Source organism: Salmo salar, chromosome 16, assembly GCF_965601325.2.
Source record: "Salmo salar chromosome 16, fSalSal1, whole genome shotgun sequence".
NCBI lineage: Eukaryota > Metazoa > Chordata > Actinopteri > Salmoniformes > Salmonidae > Salmo > Salmo salar.
Window position 1 is genome coordinate 71103821 of NC_138306.1, and position 18121 is coordinate 71121941.

An 18121-nucleotide genomic window follows, 5' to 3' on the forward strand; every position below is an offset into this window, starting at 1 on the left:
CGCACACATCAAGAGAACAACCCTGGTCATCCCTACTGCCTCTGATCTGCCAGAGTCACTAAACACAAAATACTTAGTTTGTAAATGAGTTTTGGAGTGTGCCCCTGGCTATCCTTAAATTACAAAAACAAAACAATTGTGCCGTCTGGTTTGCTTAATATAAGAAATGTGAAATGATTTATACTTTTACTTTTGATACTTAAGTATATTTTAGCAATTTATATTTACTTTTGATACCTAAGTATATTTAAAACCAAATGCTTTTAGACTTTTACTCAAGTAGAATTTTACTGGGTGACTTTCACTTTTACTTCAGTAATTTTCTATTAAGGTATCTTTACTTTTACTCAAGTATGACTATTTGGTACTTTTCCCACCATTGTCAAATACTGATCTGAGATCTGAAGGGTGCCAGGCCTGGGGAGTGGAGCTGATTCATCTTTGCTCCAAATAGCGAACTCTTTCCTCAGAGGTTCCACTGCACATACATCACACACACAGTTCACAGATCTCACATAGTGGCCCGGGTCACTGAAATCAGCCCTGGTTGTGCCGCAGGGCCAACTCTTTCCCTGCTGCTCAGACCCACATATTAAAGGAGCTCTGTTGACTTTGAAGTCCAGTTCCAGACCTGTATTTGGTGTGTTTGATAAGAGATACTGTAATGAGGGCTCGTCACAAGGACATTTTGGCCTGGTTGAGGAGGAGAACGCGAGTCACAAATAAATGAGAGAATCTTCCAAATAAACTGTGCAGAATCTTTCCATGTTCAAACACGTGTGTGCTCATGCATGTTGTGTGTTTGTGCACATGTGTGTGTGTGTGAAGTTTGTGTGTGTCTCTTCTGGTACCCCTTCTGTTTGACTGCTTTTCAAAGGTGGATGTGTTCTTTTTTCTGTCTTTGCTCACGCACTGGCCACAATCTGGTCATTCCAATTACTGAGGAAGTGCAAATCATCTCACTGTATATATAAATCGAATCAAATTAATTTATATAGCCCTTCTTACATCAGCTGATATCTCAAAGTGCTGTACAGAAACCCAGCCTAAATCCCCAAACAGCAAGCAATGCAGGTGTAGAAGCACGGTGGCTAGAAAAAACTCCCTAGAAAGGCCAAAACCTAGGAAGAAACCTAGAGAGGAACCAGGCTATGAGTGGTGGCCAGTCCTCTTCTGGCTGTGCCGGGTGGAGATTATAACAGAACATGGCCAAGATGTTCAAATGTTCATAAATGACCAGCATGGTCAAATAATAACAATCACAGTAGTTGTCGAGGGTGCAACAAGTCAGCACCTCAAGAGTAAATGTCAGTTGGCTTTTCATAGCCGATCATTGAGAGTATCTCTACCGCTCCTGCTGTCTCTAGAGAGTTGAAAACAACAGCAGGTCTGGGACAGGTAGCACGTCCAGTGAACAGGTCAGGGTTCCATAGCCACAGGCAGAACAGTTGAAACTGGAGCAGCAGCACGGTCAGGTGGACTGGGGACAGCAAGGAGTCATCATGTCAGGTAGTCCTGAGGCATGGTCCTAGGGCTCAGGTCCTCCGAGAGAGAAAGAAAGAAAGAGAGAAAGAGAGAATTAGAGAGAGCATACTTAAATTCACACAGGACACCGGATAAGACAGGAGAAATACTCCAGATATAACAGACTGACCTAGCCCCCCCGACACATAAACTACTGCAGCATAAATACTGGAGGCTGAGACTGGAGGGGTTAGGAGACACTGTGGCCCCATCCGATGATACCCCCGGACAGGGCCAAACAGGAAGGATATAACCCCACCCACTTTGCCAAAGCACAGCCCCCACACCACTGGAGGGATATCTTCAACCACCAACTTACCATCCTGAGACAAGGCCGAGTATAGCCCACAAAGATCTCCGCCACGGCACAACCCAAGGGGGGTTATGAAGGGGGGTTATCTAATGATAACAAATGGATGAGCAAAACGGAGGAGTGACAGAGGAGGTTCAGAACCACGGACAGCACCACAAAATCCTGACTGACGATTCTCAATGTTCAAGGCCCCCTTTCACAAAGAATCTCAGAGTAGGAGTGCTGATCTAGGATCAGGTCCCCTCTGTCTATATAACATCATTCATTATTATCTAAAAGGCCAAACTGATCCTAGAATACAGTCATTATGTTTCCAGATTATGTGTCATCACCTGCTTCAACAGAGTAAGGTCATGTCTCATGAGTTCTCCAGTACTTTCCATATACACATGGCATATTAGCCATCCTGAATCTTTTATATCAAATGTATTTGAAATAGAGAGTAATTTACCATCAACAACTTCAACAGTCGCTCATCAACTGGTGTTCAAGACGTGGATACATATTGCAGCAACAGTTATCTTGTTCTCTGCAAAGTCCTGAAGAGTCACCGTGTGAAGAGTCTCTTGCTTTTCCCAGAGTTACACATCAGTACAGCGTCTCGAATCCATAGAGGGTTTCTCTCCCTAGGTTGTTTATAATTCATAATTCATCTGAAAGTTGCTCAACACCTTCATTTTGGGCACTTCCTCCCTTACTTCTTCCTACCTTCTCTCTCCTTATCCCTCTATCCCACTTTCTTTTCTCTATTTCTATCGTAGAATCTCATTTCTATTTCTGTCTTACACTCTGTCTCACTCTTCTCCCTCTCCTGCGTGTTTGATTGGGTCATATTTGCATTTTACAAATTGTACCCGTGTTCCTTTGTCACACACACACACACACACACACACACACACACACACACACATATTCACACACATACTTACATACACACACAGCCCATCCTCCATTGCCTCCGTCAGATGCCCCAGTCTCCCTTCTCACCTACACAGTGATCTTCTCACGTCAACTTCCCTTCCCTCCGCGGGCGACCTACTTCCCGGTTCCCTCCAGTCATGCCTGACGTATTTAGTCTTGTGGAAATATTAGCCCATTCCCTGCTTTAACTGCCAAGGATTATTCTCCAACGATGTTCATTTTGTAATGAGAATTAACGTTACATTTTTAAAAGGACCCAAATCCCACTTTGCTATTTACATTTTTCTTTGAATTCGGTAGTCCTATTTGACTCTGAAGTGCGTGCCAAATTAAAACATGTCTCAAGAGAAAAAAGTCCTAAATAAAATACCTACTAAGAAAATGAAAGCTCTGAACTCTTGAGAGGTGTGTTGTGTTAGAACAAGCTGTTCTGTTCAGGAAAACGGAGCAACTGTATCATGCTGATTGGCTAGACCCGGGGTTTTGGTACTACATAGGCAGTCCCCAGAAGACAGAAGAAGTGAGCACGTCCTCAGCCCAATTAACACTCACATAATTTCCAAACAGCTTCTTTTCAAATACTACTACAGCTAATATCGTCGTCGTACCCCCCCCCCCCCCCCCCCCCCCCTCCCATTGTTAAACAGAAAAGAACAGGATGTTTCGTTAGTGCCAAGTTCTGGTGACGTTTGCCTGCTAATGAATACCAATTAGCTGGTGAGGAGGAGGACATGTGACGTCGAGTACCCACATGTTCAACTCCAATTTAAGACACTTTGCAACAGAGACTGAGTGCCGTAGTTATTATTATTTATTTTTTAAACCATTTGTGCCTATAATTACATAGAAAATGGATACTTTGCATTGAAAGTGCATAGAGACAGTCATGACAAAAACAATATAGCATTATAGTCCTGGGTAGTGGTTGCACTTCCTCATTTCAGGTCATTTTAATACACCGCTTGAAAATGCACAACCTCAAACTATACTTTCACTCTCATCTTAGACTCTCCTTGATGCTTTTAACTTTCTCCCCAAGCAAATGCTTCTCCCTTTCAGGTCATACCCAGACATAAAATATGTGAATTTCACCATTCCACAGACAAATGGACAGATGGATAGACTCTGCCATGCTCCACAGTCTACAGAGACTGAGATATACCAGCACCACACAGTGAGAGCCAGTGTGGGTTCTTTGTTAAATTTTCTCACTCACTCCCCTCTTTCTCTTTACATTTTTTTTCTCTCTTTTCTACTAGCTGGATGACCTACAGAGCTGGCAGGCTTTGAGCAAGAGGGAAGTAAATCAGGATTGGAACAGAGAGGATCCTGGGGCATGAAGATCCTGGGGCATGGAGAGCAGCAGTGTGGTGTATAGAGCGGGTGCCCATGTGCCGACTTTTTACTCCAGCAGGGGGTTGTCAGCACAGGTTAGCCCGACACAGGAGTCGGTTTCAGAGGTTGCTTAGGCAATGAGGTGGAAGAAACTCCATTGTAAAGAAAGACAGCGAAAGTGACTTTGGGGTGTTGACAAGCTCATGCAAAGTGTAGAGGAGGAGAAACCTGCCAGGGGTCTCAAGAGACATTTTATATTGACCTACTACCAGGACTAACAATATTTATAATCACCTTGGGAACTTCAGTATTTATTTTTTCAGGCGCATTGTGCCAGAACAAAGTTATCTAACAAATGAGTTATAGTCTACTAGTCATGGGGGAATAAAGAAAACGCATGGAAGTCCAGTCTTTTCTATTCCAGAAGGTTCAAATCAAATTGTATTTGTAACATGCGCCGAATACAACCGGGAAATGCTTACTTACAAGCCCTTAACCAACAAAGCAGTTCAAGAAATAGAGCTAAGAAAATATTTACTAAATAAACTGAAGTAAAAAATAAAATAAAAAAAACTATGAAATAACGATAACTAGACTTTATACAAGGGGTCCCAGTACCGAGTCAATATGCGGGGGTATAGGTTAGTCAAGGTAATTTGTACATGTTCAGAAGAGTGTGTTGTCATTCGACATTAAAGAAAGAGGTTCCACTGAACTGGAAAATTGCAAATAAGTGAAGAACATTCAAAGACACATGAAGAGAGCAGGAATGAAGATAGAAAGTCAAGGGTGTAAATGAGGAAGGAGGAATATTTTCACCCTGATGGGTTATTTCTTGTCTGATGAACCCTTATCCTACTCCCCATGTCTTTGGCTGCCGAGGAGGAGGCTACTGTGAGAGCCAGAGAGAGGCAGTGATTCAGAAAGTGCTAAGTGATCTAAATGCCTGGGCTTATGTTACGGAGGGAGGAAGGATGAACGTGGCGGCGAGTAGTGTTTAGTCAGGAGTTCACCTCTCACTCATAGAGACTCATGCCGTACACATCCATAGGTGTTGGGAGATTGGGGGAGGCTTGTGTGTGTGTTGTCGCTCTTGATCTTAACCAGCTGTGAGGAATGGCGACGGCGTGGCCATCCTTACTCATCAGATAAAATGAGGACCTGGCCTGGGCAGTGGAGGCTGCTGTGGGTAGGACGGCTTATAATACTGTCTGGAATGGAGTCAATGGAATGGTATCCGACACGTGATTGATACCATTCCATTTACTACATTCCAGGCATTATTACGAGCCGTCCTCCCCTCAGCAGCCTCCACTTGGCCTGGAGTATGTCCTAATAATCTAGGATGGCTCTTATAACTGTGTTGTAAACTGTTATGATGAAATCAAGTGACGTGCCCCACTAAATGTGATATCTTATACATTTTTCTGCTATGAGGTGGACTGAAATGTAAAAAAAACTCAACTTTTTGCATGGAATGTACATTTTCCAACACATCATATCAAATAACAATACCAGATGAATGATCACTAGTCAACATTAAGAACAGTACCTTTTTTGTTGTTGTCCCCTCATGCAGAAACTTTCTCAGTCTTCATTGTGAGTCTTCAAAGTGCTTGCACAAGTTGTGTGGGGGCAGTTAACTTATAATTATGGGGACATCGCAGAAACATTTACACTGATAAAGTGTCACTCAACAAACGTGCGCGTGTGGGCAGTCAGGCTATTAAAACACAATAGTCTTCCCACCATCAGCACCACTCCTCCAGACAACGATGTTATGTAGGTAGAAGCTCCTCCAACCTTCAAGAGGAGAGGGACTGAGAGTCCTGAAAGTACTGGAAGGAGCACCGTGCTGTGGTGATCAAACGACTCCATCCAATCCTGGAGATCGGTACTTTAAGACTTCCTCAGGCTGTCGCACAAACTGCTGACGCATACAAACATCGCTCTGTCAGCTATTGCAGAAGAACACCGACTTCCTCCTAGGCAGACATACAGCCGCTGCTGCTGCTCTTGTTGTTGTTATTGTTGGGCTGCACTCTCATTTGCAATAGAAAGAAGGAGTAAGAGATGCCTTTTTATTTCAGTACTCCATAATATTCCATGTTTCGGCCTACAGGCACTTTACATCCATTAAATGAAGTAGTTATCTTTCATGTGTACACGCATGACCGTACGTCGCGTCGGATAAAAGCGTCTGCTAAATGGCATATATTATATATTCTGCTGGAAGAGAACTTTTATAAATATTCTTCCATTAGTGTGCTACAAACACTTGGTGAGATGAGGCCTGAGGAAGTAAATGTGTCACAGCATCCTTTCGGGTATGTCTTATACGCTGGTGGAACGGTTCACTTGTTCTGCCCTATAAAGTTGATCCTCCCTTCGGGGTCTTCACACATATCATATTTTCTAAACAGGTTCTCACACACCCACAACTAATCACCCATGCTCCGAAAACAAATATTAATATCTAATATTATTCTTTTGTTCTATTGAGTGAATAATGCATACACCAGCTAAGTTCATTATCTTCAAGGGTGGCCTATTAATGTATGAATAAAATCAATGGTAATGCCAAATCTTTGCTTATGTATGCTATTTATGAGCATGCTGAATGTCGTGAAAGTGCATGATGTATCATGACTGGTAAGATAAATAGGGTTATTTAAACAAGCGATTGAATGTTGGAAAAATGTACACATTGGCTAGTATTGTAAGCACGTTGCCATGGCTTTTACCTACAAAGCAATGGTATTGAATTGGAGGAGGAGGGACTGTGAGTGGTGGTTAGCACTTCTAAAGTCAAGATAATGTTAGCGTCAGCATAAAGCCTCAGACACCAAGGCTAAATGAAAAAACAGCAAACACACACCCCCTGTCAGAAAAAATGAAATGGCTGTTCAATACACTTCCTTTTATTATCTGTTTTTGCCATCAAGGTGTTGTTTACAAGACAGCTCCTTATTGTATTTCCTGATCTTATCCTTTGGCCCTCTTTCATTTCCTCGTACAGCTTTTCATTTAGCCTTGCTGGGAGTGAACGCAGCAACTCCTCTGCCAAGACCAGTCAGAGCCACGCGCTAAGCATCCCATAGCAAACTGATGCTTTTTCTCCTCTGTTTTTGCTCTCTTTTTTGCCCTCTTTTTCCCCCCTCGACTGATAGCTAGAGGAATGGTTTCTCCAAGGAAATACAGGAGCTGCCAAATAATTCATTGAATTTGTAGTTCAATTGATCCCTTAGAGGCTGATGGTTGGTTGGTACTGGAGGTTCGCGGAGGAAGAGGGGGAGGAAGAGGGGGAGGAAGAGGGAGCCAGGGTTAATATGAAAGGCCAGCTCTGGTTGTCAGGGGATTCTGGTGGAAAATAATACAGCAAAGTCTCAATGTGAATAGTTTCCACTCAATTCTGCTTCCTCCCATGCCAATCTGCTTCTATAAAAAAGTTTGTAAGGGAGGAGAATGAGGGGTTTTATTGGGTGCTAGGGTTGAGACTAAATTACTATAAATAGCCAGTTAAGCTTACAATTCCAGATTTAAGGGTTTAAGATTACTCACGGTATCCTTCCACCCCCCTTTCTTTCCATGGAATCACGCTGTGTGTGAGAGCGGCGAGGTGTGTCAATGAAAAATCATATGCTCACCACTTAATGGTAAGGATAAGGTGTTGGACAGAGAGGTGCACAGGAGCATGTCAGGGAGAATAATGCCTCACAGTGTTCGGCACACGTCTCAATCTGAGTGCATCTTTGTCGAGGCTGAAAAGGTGGAGAGCCTATGTCTATGTTGCAGTGGTTCCTAAAAGTGGACCTTTTGTCATCCGACACATTTGATCATTACAGAGACGAACGCTGGCCTTTGCCATGGTCTAGTGATCACTCCCCCGCTGTAATAGCTGCACAGTGGAACGAGATTAATCCGGCCATCGATTTTGAACTGCTGGTCTCCGCTGCTCGACCTTTGGTCCGACCATTAGGTTTGCATTTTACAAAGAGTCCATGGGCACATTCACTTACCTTTGACAGAGCGTCTAACAGGGGGAGACTAACAAACTATTGATCCCTAATACCCCATCTGCATACTGTCGATTCATGGCACTGTTGTGATAAGCGCTTTCATCTGTTTCGATACCTTTTTATATTCATTCAAAAATATCATTCAACTGTAGACAGAACTAAACACCTATAGTGAGAATATACAGTAAGAGGAAGTCGAATCCCAATGGCATTTCACAGGATCTCAGCTTTAGATCCCCATGAATTAGTGATAAGCACTTTCATCTGTTTTGATACCTTTTATATTAATTCAAAATATCATTCAACTGTAGACAGAACTATACACCTATAGTGAGAATATACAGTAAGAGGAAGTCGAATCCCAATGGCACAGGATCTCAGCTTTAGATCCCCATGAATTATCCCCACCCCTAAAAAGAAAGGCTGAGATTAAAAGTCTTCAAACTCGTCCAGACAGAGGGGTGGAGAGATGGACTCGGGGTGGAAATCGGCTTGCACCTCCCTTCTGTAGATTTGGCAGGACTACAAAGGGCTACCTGTGAGGCTCTGAAATCCCCTCTCTGTGCTCTAGATTGTGAGTGGGCCGCTGTTAAGCAGCTCACTCCAATTCTACAGGTTGATTGAAGGAGTGATGCCTTGAATCCCCCGTTGTGTTGCTGGCTGACTATTCCTACGAAGTGCTTTAAAGTGTCCTCCTCAGGACCCCTGGAATTCCCTGTCAATCTACAGGTCAGACGTGGTGAGAAGAATATCAGAGACTATGATAAAACATGCATAATCACACACACACACACACACACACACACACACACACACACACACACACACACACACACACACACACACACACACACACACACACACATGCACACTCACACAGAGGAACACACACACACACACACACAGGCATGTGTAGACATGCACACACTAACTCAGAGAAACACACACACTGAATTTGTACACATACATAAACACACTTGTGTTTTTTTGTGTGTTTTTTTTTTTTACACTTGTGTTTTAATCAGGTCAGGTTTTGCACCACCAGAAGGTATAATCTTTCCTTTGTTCATTAGTCATTATTATTTAATGGACAACCTTTTACTGCCCTCCTAAGACCAAATGATTTAATTAACGTTTAGAGATGTAGCCTAGTTGTCTCTATCTACTGCTCAGTATCTGCAGAGCAGTTAGCCCAGTTAGTGTACACCCCTATGATACAATGTATAGATAGTATCAATGCTATTTGGTTGCAGTCTTCTGTAGCGAATGTAGCTGGATTGCATTGCTATGCATCAGATGTAATTTAATTCAAGGTGTGCAATGGAGAATCTCTCGACTGACGCTCGTCTCACTGGAGCCGTGCTGACCCATAAAATCACAACACCAAATGGATATTAAACTTAGCCAACATCCCCAGGTTGTTTGTGTCACTCCAGTATGCATTCAGCACACTAGCTGCTGGGAGTGAATGTGGACGTTCATCTCCTAAAAGACATGATTTCGCCTGCTGCCCCCAGGAAGTAGCAAACATGGAGGGGTTGTGAATTTGGAATGGGTTGAGGGAGGCTTAGAGTAAAAACATGGTGGAAATGTATTTTCTGACGAAAATCCACACCGGTCTCGGTTTGGAGTAAGAATGGGCGACATGGAAAGCGTACGTGACCAACCAAATGAGAATGAAGTATTGTTTTGCATTGTCTTGCATGAGCTTTGTCTCTGCTGCCTCTGTTTGGTGTTAGCTCTCTACACACAGTGTTGCAGAGGTAGAAATGAGGCCCCATGAGGCACCAAGCCAGGTTTTCCCAGTCCACTAAGCATCCACTTGGGTTCATTCATGTGTCCACAGCACCCTCTGGTGTTCGGATGTAGAAATTGTATCATTCCCATTCACCTCACAACTCACCTGGTAAGAACATTTCTTTTAATCTTGCCTATCATCAAGAAGAGTTAAGGGATGTTATATCAAAGCGAATCAATATGCTGGGTTTATTTTTTCATTTAGAAAATGTAAATTTTTCGTCCCCTGAGGAGAGACATTTATGCATGTCATTCCTCCTCAATAGCAAACTCCAGAGGAGTATTGAAGAGCAATAATCTACTTGATGTCAAAATCAAAGGCAATTATGACAACCGTTGTCATGTATATGTCTGAATAAGGGTAATATTTGCATAATTTCCAGATGTATTTAAAGATATTGCTTTCACGCGTCATTGGGGCCACACTGCCTGCCCTCCAGGACATCTACAGCACCCGGTGTCACAGGAAGGCCAAGAAGGTCATCAAGGACCTCAGTCACGGACGGTTCACCCTGCTACCATCTAGAAGTAGGAGACAGTACAGGTGCCTCCACCCAGTACCCTGCCCTGAACCTCAGTCACTGTTACCAGCTGGCTACCACCCAGTACTCTACCCTGCACCTTATAGACTGCTGCCCTATATACTGTATATAGAGTCATTGAACAATGGTCACTTTAATAATGTTAACATACTGTTTTACCCACTTCCTGTCTATATACTGTATTCTAGTCAAGGCGCATCCTATATAACTACTGCTGTACACACCTTTGCTATTCATATACTGTCCATACTGTCTATACACACCATTATTTAAGCAAAAAGGCTTGATAAACTTAGATTTTCTTCAATTGTTTTGTATTAATCATGAGTTATTCGATGATAAATTGTCACATGGAAATGTTGGGTGACTGCTTACATATTTGGTCATGGTCAGGTGGCAATTGAGATTGCAATCTGTAAAGTCTATGGGAATGATGTCTGTGTGATGCTGTAGGAGACGCTAAGAGTGAAACGTAGTTGTTTCAGTATGTTTTAAAGTACACAGACAGATAGACAGACAGACAGACAGACAGACAGACAGACAGACAGACAGACAGACAGACAGACCCCTCACACACACAAACAACATGCAAGCAAGCACGCACACAAGCACACACACACACACTAACCCCCCCCCCCCAACCCCCACCCCCTTCACACACACAGATGCATCTAATCCTGAGCTGTCTTTCCTTCAACACAACAGGGGCAGCAACATGCCATTTAAGTATCACCTGGGAGAGTGCCACTTCCAAATCTCTCTCCAAGGGCTCTGCTCAGGTAATCCATAAGCAATTAGCCTTGCGATGCGCCCCCCCGTCATATCCCACCCCCCTGTGCAAACACACCTCCGCTTGTCTGTTCAACCTACTGAGTCACAGCGTCTCACATCATCTCTCTGCTATCTTCCTTTTTTTTTTAAAGGCAGCGCCGCTTGAACCTGGGCTGACATAACTGAGGATCTTTGCTTTTTCACCATTGAACACTGGTGTACCAAGCCTCCCTACCCCCCTTCCCCAGATAGCATATGAACACGTCATAGCCATGGCAACAAAAAAACTAATGAATTACGGAAAATGTGCTGTTAAACTGCTCAGACCTTGAGGGGGGAGGGCTAAACTGTGGTGAGCCATTGCCATTGGAGCGTCAGCATCTATTTCACCCAGCCAGGGGGCTGTACATGTCCTGTGTCTGGGAGTCAGTGTAAGCTAGAGTTTCTCTTCAGAATGTTAACGGTCGGATGAAAACTGGCTGTGCACGTCCTTGAGTGACCTCACCGTTCATTGTTGCTCGGCTGCCCTCATCAACTCAATTCCCATTGGATCTGCTCTAACTTTGTAGATTAGTGGAAGGGAAAGGTCAGGGAGAAGACTGGAACACATAGGTAACGTGTTAGTGCTGATGCGGTGACCTTTCAATTTATGGCTTTATCGTTTTCAGTCGCTCGGCTGCTCAAGCTGCTTTTTTTCAATGGCTTGAAAGCACAAAAGCCCTCGCAAATGTGGAGTGCAATAAATTATCATCACTTCATTAGCTGGTGCAGTGGTAAAAGGGGGGCCTGTCCAAGTTTGTTTCACCCTCGGTGAAGATTTTAGGATTGAGGGGTGCAAAATAATTGGATTCTCTTGGCTGTCAGGCTAAAATTGCTGACTATTATGAAAGGATGGAGAGATTGACTCACTAGCTGACTGACTAAATGTGGGAAAGAAAAAAAGAGAGCGAGAGCAAGACGGACGGACGGAGACAGACAGACAGACAGACAGACAGACAGACAGACAGACAGACAGACAGACAGACAGACAGACAGACAGACAGACAGACAGACAGACAGACAGACAGACAGACAGACAGACAGACAGACAGACAGACAGACAGACAGACAGACAGAGAAGAACGAGAGAGAGACAGAGGAGAGAGAGACAGACAGAGGAGAGAGAGGGGAAGACAGACAGAGGAGAGAGAGGGGAAGACAGACAGAGAAGAAAGTGAGAGAGAGAAACAGCAAGACAGACAGAGAAGAAAGTGAGAGAGAGAAACAGCAAGACAGACAGAGAAGAAAGAGAGAGAGAGAAACAGCAAGACAGACAGAGAAGAGAGAGAGAGAAAGAGAGAGAGAGAGACAGCAAGAAAGACAGAGAAGAAAGAGAGAGAGTACAGGTGCATCAAAGCTGGGACCGAGACTGAAAAACAGCTTCTATCTCAAGGCCATCAGACTGCTAAAAAGCAATCACTAACTCAGAGAGGATGCTGCCTACATTGAGACCCAATCACTGGCCACTTTAATAAATGGATCACTAGTCACTTTATACAATGCACTCTAAATAATGCCACGTTAATGATGTTTACAAATCTTACATTACTCATATCACATGTATGTACTGTATTTTATACCATCTATTGCACCTTGCCTATGCCACTTGGCCATTGCTCATCCTTATACTTACATGTACATATTCTTATTCACCCTTTTAGATTTGTGTGTATTAGGTAGATTTTGGGGAATTGTTAGATTACTTGTTAGATATTACTGCACTGTCGGAACTAGAAGCATAAGCATTTCGTTACACTCGCATTAACATCTGCTAACCATGTTTATGTGACAAATAAAATTTGATTTGATTTGAGAGAGAAACAGCAAGACAGACAGAAAAGAGAGAGAGAGAGAAACAGCAAGACAGAGAAGAAAGAGAGAGAGAAACAGCAAGACAGACAGAGAAGAAAGAGAGAGAGAGAGAAACAGCAAGACAGAGAAGAAAGAGAGAGAGAGAGAAACAGTAAGACAGACAGAGAAGCAAGTGAGACAGAGAGAAGAAAGAGAGAGAGAGAGAAACAGCAAAACAGACAGAGAAGAAAGAGAGAGAGAGAAAGAGAGAGAGAGAAACAGCAAGACAGACAGAGAAGAAAGAGAGAGAGAAAGAAAGAAAGAAAGAAAGAAAGAAAGAAAGAAAGAAAGAAAGAAAGAAAGAAAGAAAGAAAGAAAGAAACAGCAGCAAGACAGAAAAGAAAGAGAGTGCGAGAGAGGCGAGACAGTGTCCATAGCTTTGCATTGACCGTATTTGTGAGCTGCCTCTTAATTGAACTTTCCCAGTAACTGGATACAGAACATGCTCTGTCTGACTATGCTGGTACAAACCATATCAATCTGATGAAAAGTCTCCATGTGTTTTTACACAGTGAAATATGGGTGCATTATGTGTCATGTGCAAGTCAGGGTTGTCACGCTATGCCGTATGTTGTGCTTTGTAATCACGTATTGTGAACATTTGAGCCATCCGATCAGACCAGGAAAGACGGAAGCAAGAATGATGCTTGTTTACAACTGACTCCAAAACTCCTCCCTTCTCATTTATCTATCCTAATAATCCTGTAATCCCAGGGCCCAGTTTTTCAAAAGTTACCCATCTGGATTTTGCCTATCGGATAGGATTAAATGCATAGACATAGATTTAATAGAATTGACAAACAATTTACTTGAATGGGGACTCCCATTCTATTCATTCTATTTCCATACATTTAATCCTATACGATAGGCAAAATCCAGATAGATAACTTTAGAAAAACCTGGGCCCAGGGCAGTAGGACTTAAATCTTCCCAGCCTTCATACAATCCATCAGCGGCACAGCGAATCAAACGGCAATTTATTACACGGCAGGAAGCAAAACATTGTGTAAGAGGAACCGGTAAGCTTTTCATTAGGATCCAACGTTGATTACTGGAACAGCTGTAGTCAGTGAATTAATAGGATCTTTTCTTTAGTGTGTTTTCGTTGTTTATGTTATAGTACTCCAAATTCACAGATGTTGTCTTAATAAAGTACAATCAGTACTGTCAGATCATTGTTGATAGCTGGACAACCTGTATCAGAGATATTAACCATAACCCATACTTAGAACCAGACTACACAGATTCAACTGAGCATGCGTGGTCCTATTGTAATTAATCCTATTAAAATCACCACCCTGACCGTTAGACATTGGCACAAGACTTTCTTAGATTTTTCCCAATTGACGTTATGGATTATGGATGAAGTACTTTCTTTTCACATTATACTGGCCTCTGCTGGTCATTCCTTGGAGTTGACTCGACTCGTCATCCACAGTTGATGTAATACTTTTTGTTTAGAGAAAAGAGTATCATGTGCCATAATGTGAAGTATAATTACGTGGACAACTTTTTTGGTTTCTTTTCCTTTTAATACGTGACCAGCAACATGGGTGCCCTATTGAAATGTGTGTAGATGCCTGTTACACTACGAAATAGCCACACGAAACCAGACAATGTTTATCAATTGAATGAAGGCAGTTGATATAGGCATTTGTTTTTGTTATTTTTCCCATTTCCTTCTTATCGACTGTCCTTCACTTCCTGTGTCTGTAGATTGTGATTCTGGGCAGTTCCTTCACGGGTAGCTAAGATTCCTGGTGTGTTGGCCAAACATCCAGCCATGAGGGAAATGTCACATCGCTCCTGCTCAGTCATGACCTCCACTGACCAGTAATTGATGTGCAGGGTCACTGTAAGTTCATGAACAACACACATGCACGCACACAGTCACATATGCATGCACACATGTATGCACACACGCACGCGCACACGCATGCATGCACAAGCATGCATGCATGCATGCATATACACTCACTCATGCACACTCATGCGTATGTCATCACGCACACACCAAACACACAGCAAGTCCCTAAATATTTTCTACCGGGGGACCAAAAGAGATGTCATTGAAAATCATGTCATCCTAACAGTTTCCTGGGCTGGTGCAAGAGCTGCCTCTTGAGAATCACTGTACCATCCCACTAGGCACAGATCAGTTCAACATCTAGTTTTGATTTACATTTGGTTGAGTTGTCAACTAACGTGAATTCAATGTGATATGTTGATGGCAGGTAGCCTAGTGGTTAAGAACATTGGGCCAGTAACCAAAAGGTTGCTTTTTTGAATCCCGAAGTTGACTAGGTGAAGATAAAAAAAAAAATCTGTAATTTAGCAAGGCAGTTCACCCTAGCTGCTCTGGATAAGAGCGTCTGGTAAATGATGCAAGTGTGAAATCAATCAAAGATTTCACCCTGTCATTGAATTCAGCTTAAAACTAAATTACATTGATTACTTTTTGGAAGTCCAATCAGTTTTCCACGTCATCACAGTTTTTACTCAGTGGAGTACCATTTTAGGTCAAATACATACATGAAGGACTACACACACACACACACACACACACACACACCTTCCCAAACACTGTTGTTAAATAAGTATGTTAGTTGTAAGAGGAAGGACCCCAGTCAGTTGTATTGAGGTCTTTGTTTGTCTGAGTCCCATATTGTTTTGTCTGAGGCCCATATTGTTTTGTCTGAGGCCCATATTATTTTGTCTGAGGCCCATATTATTTTGGGTAAAGCCCATATTACCCGGTCACACCGTTGCCCCTGTAAACCACAGTCAAAAGCATCTAGCAGACCAGGAAGAGGCCCTGTTGTCTACAGGAAGTTCTCAGGATAAATTCACCAGCTTGTAGGCTTAACTTAGACATAGATGGCTGGTTGGGTTGGTTTATGGTGGGAAGGCAAGGGTCTAGAAAGAGAAAAAAACGATATATTAGGCTACGTTGATGGTCGGAAACAAAGACCATGTGGTGTATTGCTAAAGTGATGTTTACGACAAAGTGTGTGTGTCGGTGTGTATAAAATATACAGTACAGGAGGCAGTAAAAAAGTTAAAATGTATCTTTCTTTATTGAACCTTTGACAATCGACAAATGCTACTTCATATTTGTACAGTGACACAAGCATTCCGATCCTCTTTCCTAAAATAGTGTCCACAGGATTCAAACATACATCTGAATTGAAACAATTTTTGTGGTAACATTAAAGAGTAGATAATCGCTGCATCCAATACAAGGAAACGGATAATCCCAAACCACACCTAAAACACAAATTAATGAGTGAACCAATCCATTTTGTTCCTTTAAAAACAAAACTATTATCTGTAAAATATCCAGATGGGCCTTCTTTTGAAAGAAGACAGAGTAAAAGAGAACATAATATGTTATGAACATCATGGAGTGCCTGTGTGTGGTGGCGAGACATATCCGACAACATTTGAGTTCATGGTCACTGGGTCATACAGTGGTCAAGCTGAGGTCAAGCTGTGGCTAGTGGTGGCATCGACCTTGGTGAAATAATGACTGAGTTTGTAAGTGAAATGTAGAGAAATGATTGTAATAGTCTTGTCCTCACTGTATCTAACAGCAAAGTGGAAGTGTTTTTCAGTTCAGGTTTGTGACAACTGCTAAGTACAGTAGGAAGTTAGTATTCACTCAGGAGAGGACAAAGTAGTTTGCATTATTTTCATGGATGAAAAGAGGATTTGGAATAGGCCTGAGAGATACTCACTAACATGCATGGCTGAACTACAAAGGACCTGTCCCATTGCAAAGAGGGACCTATCTCATTACAAAACATGACAAAAATTAAAAATGCAATGTGTTGTGTATCCCTGCTTGTCTAAAATGCAACAGTACTTTTACACTTGTGGGTTTAAGGTATTATAAGGAAAAAAGTAATTATGTTGTCACAAAATATGTATAATTTACACATTAATGTATTAGGACACAATACTTTTTCTAGATTAGAAAGTAACATCTATAAATTGCATCAAAATAATTTCCCTAGATTTATAAATGTCTCCTATCCCTGGTAAACGGACCATAAATAATGTATGAACAATGTGTAAACGTAAGGGAAGATGTGCATATTGAAATTTATCTAGGCTATTTTCTTACACTTCAATAATTAATATCTGTCATATAAGCTCAAGAAAATGGTATTAAAAATATTGAAATTCATGGCTACTTTGGTTCCATAATCATGAAGGTGGGAGTTGGGCAATGCTATAATTCACAACTGTACAGCTACGTAGCTCTTTCCTTCTTTCCCATTGCAAACAGCGGTCTGTGGTTGAATCGAGGTGGTCTGTGCGATTGACGTTGGCCCAAGGGGTGGTCCAAAGTGCCTAAAATGAAATGAGGTGGTAGCATGACATTTTCTGGGATGATTCAAGATTAAAGATGGCCTTTGCTAGTTCATAGTGGCCCAAAGTGCCTTGGAGGTGGCTTAATCTAACCTAACCCAACCCAATTTAGTCTGATTTGGCCCGGTGGAACTTTAGTTCCCAGGGGGTCTCAGTCCTGGGTTTCCAACCCTTCTAGGTGTTCGGGGATGGGCAGACCCGTGAGGACAGTCAGACACTTGTTCCACACATTGAAGACGGGACACACGGGCTGGGCGAAGGACACGTGGAACGTGTGCAGGTTCTGTGAGCCCACGGCGTCGTAGAAGGTAAGCGAGCCGGCATCGTAGTCCAGCAGGACACCCACGCGGCGCAGGTGGGGTGAAGGCTCGATGGCCAGCTCCTTGCTGTTGTGACGCACCACCCACGAGTTGTTGCAGCGGCACAGGACCCAGGAGGCCGAGTTCTTGCCGATCCACTCGTGCTTGGGGGCCGACTTGTAGGCGATGCCCACCGCGTACCTGCAGAGAAAGAAGTAAGAAGACACTGTTAGCCTGCCTCTAAAACCCAAACACTTCAACACTTGTGAACACTTACCAAGTGTTAAAAACTCATAGTTATTAAACGTGCATTGAATCTTTCTCTGACTACATTGT

At 42.7% G+C, this 18121-nt stretch overlaps 1 protein-coding gene across 3 annotated transcripts in view; it reads right to left on the reverse strand.

Moving 5' to 3' along the window:
- Window positions 1-16165: 16165 nt before the first annotated feature.
- Window positions 16166-18121, reverse strand: part of LOC106574413 (E3 ubiquitin-protein ligase Midline-1) — an 80897-nt gene continuing 78941 nt past the window's right edge. For all 3 annotated transcript variants that reach the window (XM_082962862.1, XM_014150288.3, XM_014150287.3), the window contains exon 10: window positions 16166-17986. In XM_082962862.1, coding sequence (XP_082818988.1) covers window positions 17638-17986 — 349 coding nt within the window. In that variant the 3' untranslated portion in view covers window positions 16166-17637. The remainder of the gene's footprint in view (window positions 17987-18121) is intronic.